Source organism: Danio rerio, chromosome 7, assembly GCF_052040795.2.
Source record: "Danio rerio strain M-AB ecotype USA chromosome 7, GRCz13ab, whole genome shotgun sequence".
Classification (NCBI taxonomy): Eukaryota; Metazoa; Chordata; class Actinopteri; order Cypriniformes; family Danionidae; genus Danio; species Danio rerio.
Window position 1 is genome coordinate 45,175,440 of NC_141027.1, and position 18,923 is coordinate 45,194,362.

Below are 18,923 nucleotides of genomic sequence, written 5' to 3' on the forward strand. Positions count from 1 at the left end.
AAGACGTTTGCGCCCACAGAACTGCCGCTCACTGGATATTTTCTTTCTTTCTGACCATTCGTTGTAAACCATAGAGATGGTTGAGCGTAAAAATCCCTGTAGATCAGCAGTTTCTGAAATACTCAGAACAGCCCGTCTCGCGCCAACAACCATGCCACATTCAAAGTCACTTAAATCACCTTTCTTCCCCATTCTGATGCTCAGTTTGAACTGCAGCAGATCGTCTTGACCATGTCTACATGCCTAAATGCATTGAGTTGCTGACATGTGATTGGCTGATTAGAAATTTGCGTTAAAGTAGTTAAACGGGTGTACCTAATAAAGTGGCCGGTGAGTGTAAAGCCTTGCATAAAAGTGCAATATTATGTCATTATCCTTATTTACTCAGTTCATACTTTAGCTGATACAAAACAATCAAGAAGCCACAAAGAAATGACAGGTAAAAAATGAAGGCAACTGGATGTTCTGTGCCTATTTAGCAATAGCCTATATATTGTTTGTTTTTCTATTATTCTTCTGTACGTCTCTCTCTCTCTCTCTCTCTCTCTCTCTCTCTCTCTCTAATGGCACAGCATCACCTGCCCTCATTTCTTTATTCATAAAGCCTTATGAAGTGCCAGGAGATTCAGCCATGAAGTGGCGAGGACGCAGAAACACCAGTTGTTTACCATGATTTTTGACAGTCTCTGTGGTGAAAGTCCCGTATTCACGGAGAAAACCGTTTAGGATTCGGATTAAACGGCGTTTGCGCAGCTCCATCCGATGATTTTATGTAGACTGTGATCGGAGGCTCATGCGTGCAGTAGACAAGACGATCGACCGCGCGAGATACAGGCTGTTTAGACATGTAGAGGAGCTGCGTTTGCAGAACTGCGATAAAACGCGTCCGTGAAGAGGAGGAAAATTCAGCTCGGAGTACATGTGGGCTTTTTAGAGAAATCCGAGAAACACTGACGTTTAAGTTGCATGGGGCTATTTTCTTCTCTGCAAGCGGGTAAGTAGGCTACTTCACCTGTTCCTTTGCTTTAAGTCAGTCTCTCCACAGCATGTTCTCGTTTTCGGCTTCTCCTGATTATCTTCACCCTAAATGTTTTGGTTACCTAAAATGTGACAATTACAGTAAAACCGTCTTACTTCTTACTGTATTTGGACACAAAAATATTTCAAGGGTAATATACCGACAACATTGTTTTCTAGTTATTATTAGCCTATATTCTGCCTTGTAGGTACTGTACAGTACCTCGTCCAAAGTTTGAATGTGTATGTTTTTGAATCTATCTATCTATCTATCTATCTATCTATCTATCTATCTATCTATCTATCTATCTATCTATCTATCTATCTATCTATCTATCTATCTATCTATCTATCTATCTATCTATCTATCTATCTAAAAGGTCACTGTGTGTCACTTCTGAATTATGAGCCTACTGTAGACGAATGCTTGTTGCTCTAGTCAGTTTGGTCTCTCTTGATTCTGAATCATTGCACCTGCACACCCACCTGAGATCCCAGTATCCCATGAGATGTAACGCTCTTAGCATGAACTCTACAAGCCAGAGACTACAATTAAAATATAATCTTATGAAAATGCTATAAAAAATGTCCACTCCCTTCTGATTTCCCTCTTTGTCTCTCTGCTCTCTTTTAATTTTGCAGTTCTCCTGCACAGTCCTCTTGTTTTTACTAATTCTGATATAATCAAGACTAGCCAGATTTACTCCAAGGCATGTGAGTACTTTTTCCTCAAATGCCAAATAATGTGCACCTTTTGTAAAGCTGCTTTGGGATGATAATTATTGTGAAAAGTGTTTTACAAATACACTTCAATTGAAATGAAAACCAGTTATTCCCTTTGAACGATTTTGTACATAATTTGGCTACAGTTGAGGGGATAAATCTGTGTACTGACGTGGTTTACACAAGAAAAAGTGTGTTTTTTGATGTTTAAATTTAGTTTCCACATTAAAGATATGTGTAGTGCTGCTTGTGAAGTAATATGGTCAAATACAAAATGTAAGTAAGTACTTAGTAGCCTTGCTAATGAACATAAAGTTAAACTAAATATCTCAGAGTACTGACGTTGACGTCATCAAAGTGTAAATGATGAAGATGCATATTTTGTTCTTAACCTATTTGAAAAAGAAACAGCAACTCTAACATAATGACGGCTTTCTAATTATCTCAAATGTGGCACAACTGGACATCTGGAGGATGCAATACTTCATTACCAGTCCCTCAAAGCACAGCAAACCAGAAAATAGTTTTTGCAGTTGTTGCATCTGAATTCAAAAGAGTAGTTAACCCCCTCCAAAAAGAAAATGTTGTCACCATTAACTCACACTCAATTTATTTTATTTATATATTTTTTTCAGCTTAAAGGTGCAGTATGTAATGCCTAGTTCAGACTGTGTGATTTTAGCCCCGATTTTGGCTCGCTGACAGGTTTTGAGAAATCGCTGACAAATGCCTGAAATCACAGGCAAATCGGTGCTCGTGCACGTGAGTGACAATCACACAATATGAACTATCCAAGACGAAATGTTCATACAGAAAGAAATTAGTTATCAACTTAAGTTGAGGAGAAATCGCTAATTCCCTTTTAACCCAAGTGAGCAAATATGTAAATTTTTTACCCCATTAAAGGCTTCTTTCTCATGAATCTCAAGAATCGTAGTCAGCGATTCTTCCTATTGTAAAGTCATGCAATATGAAAGTCCCTGTTGCCGATCCATCTTGCATGGTAAACAAAGCAGCGACAAAACGCTAGCCCAAATAGTCATGCAGTGTGAAAACATCTGTGACACGACTACTTTAAAAAGCATAAGTTTGACACACAGTGGTTGAGGTAGGTTTTGCATTCCTAGATAAAAACACACAAGCGTGGGTTGCTAGATTGAGAACCAACAGGAGCGAGTCTAACTGTTGAGCTTAAATGCTGATTTAAATCATGTTCTAAATAAAAACAATACATTTCACATTTCGATTACGGACGCATACTTTGAAAGCCTTTCTGACTGACTGAATGAATGAAATACACGGTTTTCCAACAAGGGTGCTGAAATATACTTGGCTAATGTACCATTTGGTGGGTTAAAAGAACAAAAACAAAGACAGACGTTCTGGCACGTAACGCACATTTTCAAAGCAGAATATCTGACTTCAGCATTGTTGTTCAGTTAGCATGTTTCTTAAATATCTGCAAACATATTATAGTACTTTTATGCTTTAGAACAATCAAAAACTTACAAACAGCACCTATAACACTAAGAAGATTTTTTGAAGATTGTTGGTAACCAAACAGTTTTAAACAGTGGAAACAAAAATAAATATTTGTATTAAATATAACCACATGTAAATATTTAATTAGTGGCTTTTGTAAACTTGTTACCTACATTTTTAAAATACTTTTCTTGGCATTTAACAGAGAAAGTAACTCAAAAATGGTTGAAACTATTGGAAGATGAGTACGTAATGACAGAATTTTCGTTTTTAAATTATACTATAATAAGAGTATTTTTCTGTAAACACTCTCTGAATTAAACTGCTATAGCTGGGAATGAAGATGCACTGTCATATTGTAGTCCATGTTGTACATGAGTGTGGCCACAATTCTTTGACAACAGCCTCTCTTACTGTTTATTTCTTATTGTTTATCACTTTTTCATTCTTTCTCCCTTTCAGATGAGAACACCATCTTTCTTTGCAAAAAGGAAAAGGTCAAAGTTGGAACCTGCCTGGTCAATCGTTTAAGATGTTATTATAGGAAAGACTGTGGCAGGGAGTACATGTTAATGAAACTGATTTGTTCAGGTAAGCAAAACATCCAACTTTTTCTATTTTGTAATGAAAATGTATTCAGAGTGTGGAGATTTGTTCTATTTCCTCCATGATATTGGGTTTATTGCAGTGTGTTTTTCTGGGTATATCTGTGTGTTTTTGTGCTGATATGTTGACTGATTTAAACCTGTTATGAAGAAATGAATATAACACTGAAATCGCCAGTAGGTGGCAGCGAGTCACACACTCCATTCGCACAGGCATTGGCTTGAAGGAAGATGTCTCTGAAGCTTTGTGCTGATGAGATCATCATAGTGAAATAGCCAATCACATCCAACTTAGACCGCGACTCAAAAAATGCCAAATAGTCTGTAATGCATATACTACATCAAGCACATTGAAGTGTGCATACGAAATGTGACATACTGCATGGCTACGTCTGATATTGCACACTTCCATACTATTTAGAGCATACTTTCCTAATGGTCTTTTAGTAAAATCAAATTAATGTGTAGTACATACTTGATTCATGTTGATTACTGTAGTCTATAAATCCATTATCTGATTCACACTCCGGAGCTGAAGGTGGCGGTAACTGTTAACAACAATCACTGTAAAAAATAGAAGAAGAAGAAGAAGAAGATGTCCATTATGTAGCAACCATAGAAATCTATTATAATACATAGGGTTCAGGGTTGTAACCTGCATTTCATGCTTTCTGTTGGGTTTAGGTTTAAGGTGGGTGTAGACGTAATAACACACACTGTAATGTCTAATTTAATAAATAATACAAATAATTCACATTTCGTATGGACGTAACCATTCTACATGCATTCATTCATAAAATCTAAATAATACAGGACAGTCACTATGCATGTGCGCTAACACATATGTGACATAGACAATGTTGTCATACGTAACTTCGACATTTGTCACTGTGTTACAGGCTGCAAAAAGGCACAGAAGAATAAGTAGTGCAGTAGTAGTAGTTGTTGTTTTTATCAGAAATTGTATAATTATAAAATTATTGGAGTCCCAGTATGTATATAAACATTTATTTTGAAGCACTGAGTGATTACCAACCACAATGTTTATACGTTTTTTTCTTCATTTTGACATATCGCTATTATCTGGTGTTGCGCAAATGTGGTTGGTTACTGTCTGCACAAGTATATTTGCATAAAGTGATCTGCTTTGCGTTTGGAAAGTTCTGCCTCAGACTCAATGCGACACAAGTCTGGTTGGAAATGCTTGACGTCAAGTAAATGAGAAGTGATCATGCCGATGCCCAGTGTGAATGGGGTGTTAATGAGTGATTCATTGGTTTTGATGATTTATTCAAAATTGCTGTTTCATTTAAAAACAAGGCAAATGACTGTTGCCCAATTCCGGATGGCATACTTCATGTGCATTTGCAGCAATGGATGCTATGTGTGCATGTCAGGAGAATCTAAGATACCATAAAGTTTCCACTGTAACCATCATGTGTACCTTAATGTGCTTTTACGCCAAGTCCATAGATATATGAATTCTACAGTCAAAGCAAACTGACAGGGGTCAAGGGCATGGGTTCTCAAAGTCTTTATTCAAGGTCCAGATCTCTCAGTCTAATGTGACAAATGGCGGTTTAATTTTTAGTTTAATTTTCCACTGTGGTGATAACAATGGATGTCTTTTAAATAGAAATCTGTCAGGCGATTCTTAGTAATGTAAACAGCAACATGAATGATTATCAGATATTTATGTTTTTTTTTTTTTACTGTTTTCTCTGATATTTTTCTGATATTTTTCTTTGAGTTAGTTTTTTTTCTTTTTTAACTATTTATTAAATTAAATCAGTTATTAGAAACGAGTTATTAAAACTAATATGTTTAGAAATTTGTGGAAAAAAATATTCTCTTCATTAAACCGAAATTAGGGAAAAATAAACAGGGAGGGCTAATAATTCTGACTTCAGCTATATATATATGTAACCCCACCGATCCCACACCACCCAACCTACTTTGAGCTGGGGTTAAACACAGCGACTCTCCGCATGGGAGACGGTTGCTCTAACAAGGAAGCTAAAGACCATGGCCTATAGCTTCTGTTGTTAGAGCACCTTTTCGGATTCAGAGTGAGGTTTACCTGCACAGCACTTCACTAACTGGCCTCCATTACACTCAGCCCCCTAAATCTAACTCCCATCTGGGTCACGGCACCAATTTGGAGCGAACTTCGTCTGTCCCACAAAGAATCCCCCGACACCACTAGCTTTGGTGGATTACACAAGCAGTTTATTCAAGACAGGACAGTGATAATCACCACACAGACACACTCTCAGTTCTTTGTTCTGCCTCACTCAAGAGTGGTACAGAAGCCAAAGGAAGTGACATCACATAACTTAAAACTGATTTTAAAACAAAAAATTGACATTTTCTGTCTACTTTTGTAAGGCTATTAATAATGTTATTTGTAAGAAGAGAAAAATAATAAGAAAATAAAATAATTTATTAAAAAATATTATTTATAAAAACAGACCGATCGACAGATGGACAGACAGTGTATGCTGCACTATTAGTGCCCTTAAAATGTGAAATGGAAGTGGGTCCGGATTGAATTCTCGGGATCTGGACCAAACTTTGAGAAACCCTGGTTTAGTGTGGTATTTGAGATTGGGCCTGTTATTATGAATGTATCATTGGATCAGTGGATTCTTTTAAAAACAGATTCATTCAGGAATAAAATCCTATATTGTTGCTCTGAGACACACATTTTATTAATTTGTTTCTCTCTTCTATTCATGTTCTTGGCAAAACTGAAACAGTACATGTTTGTATCCTACATGTAATTCACTAAGTAATTACTTTGTATCTGTTGAACAGTTGCACAATATCAGTGCAATCATGCTCTCATTCTATTTGGGAAAACAGCATAATCTCTCATAAATATGAAAAACAATAGACCTCACAAGGATATTTGGTTACTTGAATAGTTTCAGGGCAGTGCAGTGGCTAAGTGTGTACAGCAAGAAGACTCCCGGAATTAGTGTGTGTAGTGTGTGAATAGAAGAGTGTTGCACTGAGGGTTGTACTCACAGTACTGGGTTGCGGCAGGAGAGGCATCCACCAGTAAATTATTTACCAGAGTAATTGGTGGTTTATTCCATTGTGGTGAAGCAAGGGAAAAACCGAAGGAGAGTGAATGAGTGAATTGTAGTTGCATTTTTACTACATCCTAATAGTCTTCATCAGTTAATCAGCTAATGCTTCATCAGTTAGATATGTTTGTTTTTTTTGCAAACATGAGGTTGCACATCGATACTAAATTGATATTATCTTAGAAGAGCTTCATGATAAAATCACACATAATAAACCTGTGGAATGGCTTTGGAACATTGTGATCACATTTAATGTGCATTTCTCAAATGTTTCACATAATGGTTTTAACACGTGACACTCATTATATGTTCATACAATATGAGGTTTTGCAGTAAGGGTGCTCATTCTCAAGCATTTCCTATAGTTTGTGCTTTACAAAGAACATTTGACATGTTCTTTATAGAGTCCAGAATCCACACATTTGTAATGTTGATACCAGTTTTATCCTGAGGAATAAACAAACTGTAGGCAGCTAGTTGGGGGTCGAGACAGAAACCATGGTAACGCTGCAAGAAGTTGTGATTCAACTGGGCTATCTTGACACTGAGTTGATTAAGCAGTGTTGTTTTTAAAGAGAGCGCTTTCCTCCTCACTTTCTCCGGCACCTTCAGTGAGTTAAGAGTTATAGCACAGCAAACTATAAAGTATATGTGCTCATATATACGTTTTGCCGAAAGCAATATTTCTCCTCATTGAATTACACAAAGAAAGGTTATACCGGCCCTCATATATCATTTTCTATATGCAGCGCAAACAAATTCAGTAAGACTTTTTTTTTTTGCTCATACTGAATGTTAATACATGCCTAAGGGACTGCAGAATTGTAATCAGAAGCTCATCTTTTGTTGCTGTAATTATTATTCGAGACCAGTATTGTAAAACCTGAGGCATCTGATTACATTACAGTGTTTTTGTTTGTTAGTTTTTACTTGGATAACCATGTTTGCTTAGCGGCCACTTTTCTCTTTAAACACCTTTAGAAGGGACAGGAAGTCCCCTCAGCAAAAGCGCATTAAAGGTATCTGCTAATTCACACTGACCTTTGGCTAAACTGTTTACTGACTGAGGAAATTGCATCAGCCAACAATGATGATGTCACAAGGCATTCGACACGTAGTAAGAAGACAGGACGGTTGCATTTTGATTGACACCACCTCAGAGAGCCCAAAAGTTGAGTTCTGGGTGATAAAAAAGTCAAACCTTAATAGACTGATCAATAGACAGATCGGTTTACCTGTCACTAATTGTCGCTATTTATGTGTTAATTTTTATCTTATTTTATTTATTTATTTATTTATTTTTTGATTTCATTTGATTTATTTCATTTTATTCATTTTATTTTTTATTTTTTATTTTCTTTCTTTCTTTCTTTTCTCTCTTAATGCTGTAGGAATAATGATTGTTGAGTTGACCTTGTGTTCAATATATTACTTTTGTATTGTTATTCAATACAATATTCATACTCAATACAATACTTAATATTCATGATTCATGAGACCATAGTGTTCAAAAGAAACCCCAGATGCATGTGATCACTGTTACCCTGATAAGGGCAAGAGTTTTAAGGAATAGCCATTATTCTGATAAATCCCTAAACCAAAAGAGCACTGATACATTAATAAAGCTACCCCTGAGCACTTTTTGTTTGATTTTGGATTTGCATATAGCAATGTTATGATCAATGAAACTTTAGCGAAACAACGCACAATTTCAACATGTCTCAGGTATTGTCAGAGATAATATGTATTTTAATGGTATGCTAATTTACAGACATTAAGATTTTATTATTCTATAAAATACTATAACATGTAATTCCAACCACATTTATGACAGGACAGCACAAGTTTGTTTTGACAAAGCAAGTTTGAAGTTAAAAAGAATTTTCTTACAGTATTTTTTTATTTTTTTTTTACTTTGAAAGTTTGCTAAAATAGCAAATAAACAGTTTTAATCTGGCCTAAATCCAATATAATTATTTTCCAGTTTGCAAATTAAGTTTTCCTTAAATGAATAAATAAAAATAATAAATAAATAAACCAACTAACTAACAAAGTGTGGGCAGGCACTACTCACGCTATGGTGCAGAAGAGTGTTTAGAAGTCTTTAGATATGACAGTTCATCAGATTCATAATAGTAAACTTATATTAAACTACAAGGTTCTACTGAAATATTAGAACCCTCCACATAAATGTGTTAACATATATATATTTTTAGTACTAATATTTTCTGATTGTTTGTGATGAAACTAATGAATTTTCAAACAGTAAGTTGGTAGTTGTTGTACTCAGGGCCATAGTTCGGATGGTTAGGAAGACCCAGCCCTCATTGACAAAGGTATAGAATTTGTCTTATACATGAGCTCGCTTGTCCTATTTTGACTGCTGTCATCATAATTAGAAAAAATAAGCCATCGAAAAAGGCTTAAGGACCAAGAGTCCAACATCCAGCTGTGCAAGAAAACATCTGACATAAGGGAAGTTTCCTTTCGCTACTGTATTGTTTTTAAATATCAATACAGACAATTTAGCCTACCCAATTCACCTGTATCACATGTCTTGGACTGTGGGGGAAACTGGAGCACCCAGAGGAAACCCACGCAAACGCAGGGAGAACATGCAAACTCCACACAGAAACGCCAACTGAGCCCGAGGCTCGACCCAGCGACCTTCTTGCTGTGAGGTGACAGCACTACCTACTGCGCCACTGCTTCGCCCTATTATTATTATTATTATTATTATTATTATTATTATTATTATGATGTTTTAATTTTTAATTATTCAAATGGTAAATTTCTCACTGAGGACAGTTGAATGTGCTGGCCAGTTTTTTATTTGCCCAATAAATTAAAATAGGCAACAGCATTTGATTTAAAACAGTTTTTCTAATGATATAAAATGTAATAAATTTGTATTTTAAAAATAAATATTTTTTTTTATTCTAAATATTTAGAAAGTATTTTTGGTACATCAAAAAGTGTGGTTATGATGATCATCTGAAAAGCTAATTCAGAGAAAAGAGAACCACCCCTTTCACCAGGCTGGCTATGGGCTTGTGGAGGAAAACAGTTGGTATCTAGAGTAAGAAGATCTACAATATAGTAAAATATTGGATTGAACCTCATAATTATGTCCTTCTTCTCCCCTAGATGTTAAAATCTCATGTACAATGCAGAAGCCTGCAGGTAGCAAGATTCTGTGTCCTTATAAACACTTTCTCATAGAGTGCTGCTCTCTAGTCCCCTCCCCTCAATTCACTCTGATACATGATACATTGCTCATCTATCCAACACTTTAAATGTCACGCTCGCCCTGTGGTCCCTGCAGCCAGCTTTTTTCCCTTGTATACCTCCTCCTGGCCCGGAGAAAATAACAAGATATAAATACTGCTAAAAGGCTACACCATTCTGGCTGTCAAGGACCGACATCAATTTTAAAGAAACATTAAAGTGGCTGACTGTGTTCAAAATCATGATCAGGTTATATGAAGAACAGACCAAATGTAAAGTGTTACTGATTAAAAAGATGTATACATTTTTTTTAAGTCTCGCTGTCACATTATGATTACATTTTAAGTTTTTTTGTTTCGTTAAAAGGATATTGCTTATACTAACCAATGCTTTATTTGATAAAATTTACAGTAAAAAAGAAATATTATTGGCAACACAGTGGCTCAGGGCATTCTGCTGTGGAGACCCCAGATTTATAAAGCGACTAAGCCAAAGGAAAATGAATGAATGAATGAGAAATAATATTTGTTAGTATCATTCATTCATTCATTTTCCTTTTATATCAACAAGACAGGACCTGTGCAAAGCAACTGGTATTAAAAGATCTGTTCAGCTTGCTGTGATCATCAATCATCATCAAATGTGATCAAGAATTAGTTTTACAAGTTCAAAACGTTTTTATAACAGTGCATGTTTGTAATGAATTACAGCAATTTTACCATCTCTATCACCTTCAATCCTGGTTTGTAGAAATTTAATTTGTACAGTACCATATCGGATATCCATCAGCAGTGCATTTTAATGTGTATCCAAACATTTGCGTGCAAAAACACTGCAAAGTTAAACATGCGCACTGTGTGGGTGTCCATTGTGCGTGTGTGTGCGTGGACTTAACAATGTGAATATATTGTTGCAACTCCACAACAAATGCATCAAATAATCATTGGGAAAGTCCTTACTTTATTTCTCACAAACATTACACGAAATCTGCTTCCTTCATGTCTGTCACTGAGCTTTTTATCTGACACAGCCGAGGCGGAGATTGAAGCACACTCTGACAGGCACGTGGGAACGGTGGGTGGGGGGAACTAGCATTAAAGGCACAGGCAACAAAAACTGCAACATTGTGTTCAGAGCAGAAAATCCAATATTCTGAAAGGTATAATAAATAATCTGATGGGTGTTTTGAGCTGAATCTTTAGAGACACATTCTGAAGACACAAAAGATTTATCTTACATATTGAAAAATGGGTAAAATAGGTGTCATTTAACACATTTTTGTAAGATTATAAATGTGGTTACTGTCACATTTTGATCAAATACAGTCTTGCAATAATAATAACAACAACAACATTAATAATAAAGTTATAATAATATTAATAATAGGAAGAAGAACAACAATAATAATTTATTATTATTATTATTATTATTATTATTATTATTATTATTATATAAAATACATAATTAACCTTATGGGTTCAAAAGATAAAAGTACACTATATGGCTTAGGAAAAACTTGAGGGTGAATGAAATTTTACATTATGAATTTAAAAAAAAAAATTATATTTTTTACATTTTCTTTTGCTGTCTTTGTTTATTAGTGTATTTTGGCCATTTTGTTTGTTTGTTTGTTTGCTGCATATTAATTAGGAATTACACTAGCCTACATTTCACACACATTGTATATCATCTGGTCCATATTTCATAATACATTCCCAATTAAAGCGTTAGTATTGATCCCCTGCCTGCTGTGCTGCCATTTCCTCTGTTGGTGATGTGACCTTCTGTCAGGCACTGTCTCAGCTGGTTAGACGCGTGTGCTGATCCAGGTTGGTGACGCTGGTTCTGGCCCGCTGGGGACGCCCTGCTGCGCATGTGGAACAGCACACCCATCATACCTCTCCAGGCATCATTGGCACAGACAACATCCACCATTACTGCTACTACAGCCCACTCATAAACACTCGCCCTCCTACAGTCATCCCAGAGGGAGGCTAAAAGAAGCGGTAGTGAAGACAAGGCAAAAAAGCAGCAGAGAAAAAATGTTGTCTTTGTCATTGCATCAGTCCTTTAGATTCATGCATGGCTGCTTTTCTTCCTGTCAGATGCCCCATCTTCAAAACTTCAGTGCCCTCTGGTACTGACTTTCACAGCTACTTTCAAGTTCATGCAAATCCCAGCTGCGGAAAGGCTTTTGGTTTTGTTTGTTTCGAGTGCATTAGCATTTTAATTCCGGAGCGAGAATGAAGGCCTGCTGCTGCTGCTCTCATAAACGCTTGCAATTAGATGAGCGACGGGCGGCTCAGAGTTTTGAGTTATCAGTATGAGCTTTATTACAGCCCTCCCTGAGGTAGAGTAACCCACGCTGACATACATCCTTGAGCTGGTCGTGCTTTTCCAGAGCTTTCAATGTCAGCAGTACATTTTAAAATGGCATTTGGCTATTACAGCTCACTATACTGATAATAATGAGTAGTTTGTCAAGTTAAAGATATAGTTAATGTGCTGTTAAAGGAAAAGTTCACTCCCAAAAGGAAATTGACCCAATAACTTACTCAACCTCAAGTGTGTCATCCTCTGTATGACCTTTTTTTCTGTCAGACAAATGTGTAGAGTAGTTATCAGTTTTATCCTGGCTCATTCATGCTGTATAATGGTGTTTCATGATACAGAAAATACACATAATAATATGAGACAAACTAGCCCTTTTTTATTTTTATTTTTCAGATGTTTTTATTTTATGTAAATAATGTGCATTCGGCTGCCATCGGAAGTGAGTTTAATTTTAAAAGAATTATGAAGTGGATTAATGTGTTTTTGAAAGATATATTTATATAATCTAATGTAATGTGTATTTATGTAGCGCATGTTTCGTGCATTGCCATACACGCAAAGCGCTTCACAATCATGAGTGGAGTCTGTCCATACCACCACCAGTGTACAGCATCCACTTGGATGATGCATCCGCAGCCACAGGACAACGGCTCTAGTGCACTCACCACACACCAGCTACTGGGGGGAGTGGACAAACAGTGATCCAGTTTAGTGGATGGAGGGTATTTGGCCAGGACACCGGTATTGCATCCCCACTGTTTACGAAAAGTGCCATGGGATTTTTAATGACCACAGACAGTCAGGACCTCGGTTTATCATGTCATCTGAAAGACGGTGCTCACTGACAGTATAGTGTCCCCTTCACTATATTGTGGCATTAGAACTCACACAGACCGCAGGTTGAGCGCCCCTGCTGGCCTCACTAACACAACTTCCAACAGAATATATATTATTTCTCTTTCAAAAACACATCGATCCGCTTCATACATGGTTGTCACTCCAAGACAAATTCTCTTACTTTCCCTAACTTTCACTGACTGGAAAGCTGAATTTGCATGACCTATAATGAATAGAAACATTGTAGGGGTGTCAAAATTACTTATTTCTGTGGTGCACCAGGATGCAGATGCAGATCATTACTGGTTATACTGACTTCTTTTATATTTGCGGTATATTGCGGTAGGTTACTTTGGTGAGGGAGGCAAGTGTGAGTAATTAAAACGCTCAAACCACTTAAAAACGCAGAAACTGGTCTGCATTCCTCTCAGCTGCTACAGTGATACTTCTAGATACAGACAGGAGCATGTCTGCAGAGCGAGTTTTCTCCACCTCGTCTATCATAGTTCAGCTGTGATTACCGCTACCGTTTATTAGTCTCGCTCATCGGTGAACAGCACCAGAGTGTTTTAGAGCCAATTGCAGGATTTTCTGTTGAGCATGTGACCAGTCATAGGCGTTTAGCAACTCACTCGACAACACTCAAAAAACGACAGACTGCTTAAATTATGAGGACAAAAATTCTATTACAAATACACAGAAAATGTATTTATAAATTACACTTTTTAATAAAAGAATTATTGTGCTGTGAATTAAAATATAAATTTGTGTATGGAAAACATCATCAATGCACAGTGATGCACTGAAATATCAAAACTGAACCTAATTGAATTGAGGACAAGATAATTGTAACTGAAATGACCTGTGAGGCCAGTGTAGGTTCACACCTCTAAAACATAGGTAGATGTTGTGTTAAGCAAATGTTGAGGTCAAAGGAATTCTTAAATAGATGTTTAATTATATTCACAGCAAACAAACACAAGAAATGCAGTTAATATTGCTACAAATTTTAACAAGTCACCACAAAAATTGGTAATTTCAGGCTGCAAAACTGATGTTGTTTTTGTTGTTGTTTTTAACAAAATCTAGGACAGACTGGTTGAGCACCGAGCAGACAAAAAACAGCCACATGCAATATTTTAACAAGTACAGCCTGGTGACTGCATTTGATTGCCGATTGCCAAGTGAGAAAAAGAATGAAATTGGAGTGAAAAAATTGCCCAACCATAACAACAGGCAAGACATGTGAAAACATGATAAAAGCATGGTAGAGAAAAAGATACATTTTATTAAACGGGAAGTAAGTCAAATTCAAAATGACAAACAGAAATTTCCCTGATGTTCCATGACTTGGACAAAACAAATATAAAATTCCATGACTTTCAATGTCTGGAAGAGACTTTTTAAAATCCCATGATATTCCAGAGAATTCCAGGACAGTGGGAGCCATGTCCTGAATTTTGATGCTCTTGCCGCCGGAGCTGAAGGCAGACAGCATTGTCGCCAGGGTGGCCAGAGCAACCTTTGACGCACTCGCCGCTTTCAGTGTGAACGCACAGTTATACAACATGGAAAAGCCAGCATAACATTTAACACTACTTCACTTGTCTGATCACGTTATACACTGAGAATGGCTTGTGGGTGGGTAAAATATGGGGCTTTTTTTATTTTAGTGTGAAATGTTCCTTCAATTTACTCACCATTTAACCTTTGTAACAAGAAGTTGAAACTAGTTTTTACATACAAACATTCTATAAAGTCTCATTCACACTACAAGCGCCTCGCATCAGAAAATCGACAAGCGACCGATTATTTCAACAGAGAGTGAGCGACTTCTTGCAACCACCGTCTACATGAGCGACAGCGACCATTGGCCACCAGGTGGGCGTGTCGAGCAACGCGACAAAGTTGAGAATCCTTCAACTTTATACAAATGAAGAGCGACTTTCTTTAGCGACAGCCAATAGTAGCACCAGTAGAGCTCACATGATTCTCTCTCAGCTCGCTCAGAGGCCGGTTGTATTCTCCATGCTGTAGAACTACACAGACCTGCGTTTGCAGCAGGTCACCACCCAGAGCAACAGGCAGCTGTGAATGAGTCATACAACTTCCACATCAGCACTTGACTAGTTATTTATTCTAAAAAAAAGGGTTACAGTCATAGTTTTGTTAATTAAATAGTTTATTTTGTAATGTGCTGATAGAGCACCCCACATCAATGTATTCCATTTTTTCTTTATGAGTATAGCCAAACTGAGAGAGAATAAAAAGTCACAGTAAGTTTTTAATTGGCGTTTGAAGTGGCCATCAGTCAACTTGTTATTTAGCATTGGAACTAGGATCAGAACCCCATACATGGTACACAAATGCCATAACTCATAAATTCCCATATTTACATCTCATTTATTTAGAAACTGTGTGCATTTCTATGAATGTTTTCTGAATTTTGCAATTTTTTGGCTCAACAGTGGAACTTTGTTTAATGATATGTGTGTGTGGGCACAAGCTCATACACCAGACAACGCTATTTGTTAAAAAATATGAATCAATAAAAAATAAAAAATTATATAATGATTATTATGAAATAATAATTTTAACAAAATAAGACTATAAAAATGCATTTTATTTGTGGAGTAAAATATTTTGCATTAAAAATCTTAAATGTAAGAAACTCTGCAAGTACATGACATCTTACACTAACCCTTACCTTACACTATAATACTCTAATGGGAATTGGTTGATATGTACAGTATAGTTGCAAAGTAACTTAAAATCAGCAAATTGTGTTAAGGGGTCATCAAAATAAAGTGATACCCTTTTCTCCTAGTAGTCTTTTAATCCTGCAAAATTTGAAACAGCACTTGGCATGCAAATTAAGTTTAACTCTGCACTAAATGTTCATGTGATCTGATCATATTTTAGTCCCCAGAACTTTTATCAGACTGTATTCTCCAGCTCAAGCCATCAGCAAAAAATAAGGCCATTTTCTGCATGAATTTAGAAAAATTGATTCAAGATTACATCCTTATGTGTGCATGACAGTTTCACTCTTGGAAAAAAGCAGCCTTGCAAGAACTCTAAATCTATATGCATATGAGCTATATGCTGTGTGGAAATGAGAGGAGAGAAGTGGGAGTTAGCAGGATGGTAATGCTTATGAGTTTTTCACCATTGCTGCCGCTTAAAAAGCCTGCTTCTCATTTGGGACTTAATCTCTCCTTATTTCATAGCATCAAACTTGGAATTTAAAAATGCGAATGGTAAAAAAACTATCTGACTCAGTGGATCAATGAACCAGGCTTTATCACAATATATGGTGAGTTATTACATACATTGTGTGAAAAATAGCATTTATTGTTTTGCTAATGCCTCCATTAATCAATTGGCTAACCTGGAACACAAACAAAAAGTGAAACACTTAGTAAGAAATAGTTGATGATAGGCTGTTTAATTATTAGAAACAAAAATGCACACTTAAGGTGATTAAACTGTTCCTGTTTGCATGACTAGTTTCTTACAATTCCTAAAGCCTTTAGTTTATTTTTCACAGCTGTGAAATCATTCAGCATAGCGATATTAAACTATAATGTGGTCAGGACCTGGCTCAGTTACTTTAGCTGTGTGGTTCTTTATTAAAAAAATCCACATCATGCACAGTAGTCAACATTTGGCATCTTTCTTGGGTTAAAAAAAGTTTATCAAAATTGTCAAACCAGTTGCATCACATAAATGCATCACAATTTTTAACAGAAAATGTTTTACTAAAGGTGCTGTTGACTTGAAAGGTTCACCAGATGTCATTGACAACTAAAGGAATTCATACATACAAATAAAAACACTACTTATTAGTTTACAAATTAAGTTATAAAATGACACCAAAAAAAAGTGCTGAACACATGAAGAAAGGCATGAAAAGCCCAGTCAGCAGCTCAAATCTCTCAGTAGTTATGCCAAGTAGGTATCGCTGCAGCCCAGAGACCTCCAAGTGGGAGGTTTTAAACAGCAAGTAGGTTGGGTGACCTCAAAGTGGGAGGTTGGGTTTAGGTGGTGTAGGTGGAGTAGACATTAGTAAAACACATTAGGTTACTGTGGGGTTGGTTTTAGTGCTGGGGTAGGTTTAGACATTCACGAAGCACAATATTGGACTCTGTGTCATGTACAAGACATTAAATAAATGAAAACTCAATGTTTGTACAGCCCCACTTGGAGCTGGCTCCGACCTCTGTTTATACCCTATTCATTTATTCAGCAACCCTGCTTCTCTCATCGCTATATATTAATATTAGCTGCTTCAGCAACATCTACATTAACAGGATTATGAAGATGAGAACAGATGGACATTTTAGCAAGAAAATGATGTCAAACACTGCAAAGGAAAGCTGCTAGAATGGCCCAGCCAATCACCTGATCTGAATCCAATAGAAAATAAGCTCAGAGTTCACAGAAGAGGCCCTCAGAGCCATTAAGATTTGACAACTCTGTTGAAGTCTGGAAAAAAGATACCTGAGCAATGCATGCAACCCTATTCTCCATACAAGAAACATAAACAAACAAAGAAAGTATGAAATACAGTATATTATGTCATTAGTTTTGTTTTATTTGTACTGTATATATGAATTGTTTAGGTTTTTACCAAAATCTGAGTCAATTTAATGCCAACAGCTCATTTAGAAATGTATTTACCATGGAAAATCTCTTTTTTTTTTACCTCTGTGTATATATTATGTCTGCTTTCAGCAGTACTCAACAGAAGCACAACGAATCCAGGCTGCATTACTTTCCATCTGATCCTGGCTGTCCACATTATCCCAAAGTGAGAATGTTTCTCTGTGTTTTAGATGATTCTGTGTTTGGGTTTGAACTTGGCAATGGGTGGATTCCTATTGAGTGAGTGAGACATAGAGAAATGGTTCATGGGTGTCACTTAAACAAGATTAAGCCACAGGGCCAGTGCCTCATCCCATGGGCTCAGCCTGCCTGCCGTAATGGCGAGAGTGGGATCAAAGCTGACAAATCCTGTAGAAATGGGTCCTGCTATTGCATCCCTTGACCCTCTAAAACCCTAGAGGTCTAGATAATACGGCTCTCCGGTACTAATCCCCCCTTTAGCTTAACTTGCTTGGGATATGTGGTATCCAAACAGCCTAGTTGTATCGCCACTGTGCTCTTTAATCTGAGTTAAATGACATGGGAATGGAGTCTTTATATGACTGACCATCCATGACAGAAAACTGTCCTAGCAGCGAGAATGCAGGAAGCCACTGCCTTTTTTTTTAAATGAACTCCTGTGAGTCATTCACCCATATCTGAAAGCAGGATTCTAAGTTTGAGTTCAGTGGTGCAGGATTTTGTGGCTTTCTGGTGAAAGTATCATATTGAGAGAGCTGCTTGATTTGTTTATTTATTTATTTAATTGTATAGAAAGCAAGTGGTATGTAGGGCTGCTCGATTTTGGGAAAAATCATAATCACGATTATTTTGGTCATAATTGTAATCACGATTATTCCAAACGATTATTAGTTGAAGTCAAAATTATTAGCACTCCTGAAAATTTTTTAAAAATAAATATTTCCCAAATGATGTTTAAGAGAGCAAGGAATTTTAA

The 18,923-nt window shown here is 36.6% G+C and overlaps 1 protein-coding gene across 10 annotated transcripts in view; it reads left to right on the forward strand.

The window, feature by feature from the left end:
• Positions 1 to 598: 598 nt before the first annotated feature.
• bean1 (brain expressed, associated with NEDD4, 1) overlaps positions 599 to 18,923 on the forward strand; it is a 93,143-nt gene continuing 74,818 nt past the window's right edge. For 5 of the 10 annotated variants that reach the window (XR_015496060.1, XR_015496058.1, XR_015496057.1 and 2 more), the window contains exons 1-3: positions 599 to 994; positions 1,660 to 1,731; positions 3,685 to 3,813. Coding sequence is in view for 2 of the 10 variants with exons in the window: in XM_087261663.1 (XP_087117789.1) it covers positions 967 to 994; positions 1,660 to 1,731; positions 3,685 to 3,813 (229 nt within the window). In the remaining 8 variants the exon portion in view is untranslated. The remainder of the gene's footprint in view (positions 995 to 1,659; positions 1,732 to 3,684; positions 3,814 to 18,923) is intronic. The other 5 variants (XR_015496064.1, XR_015496063.1, XR_015496061.1 and 2 more) reach the window with 1 other exon arrangement.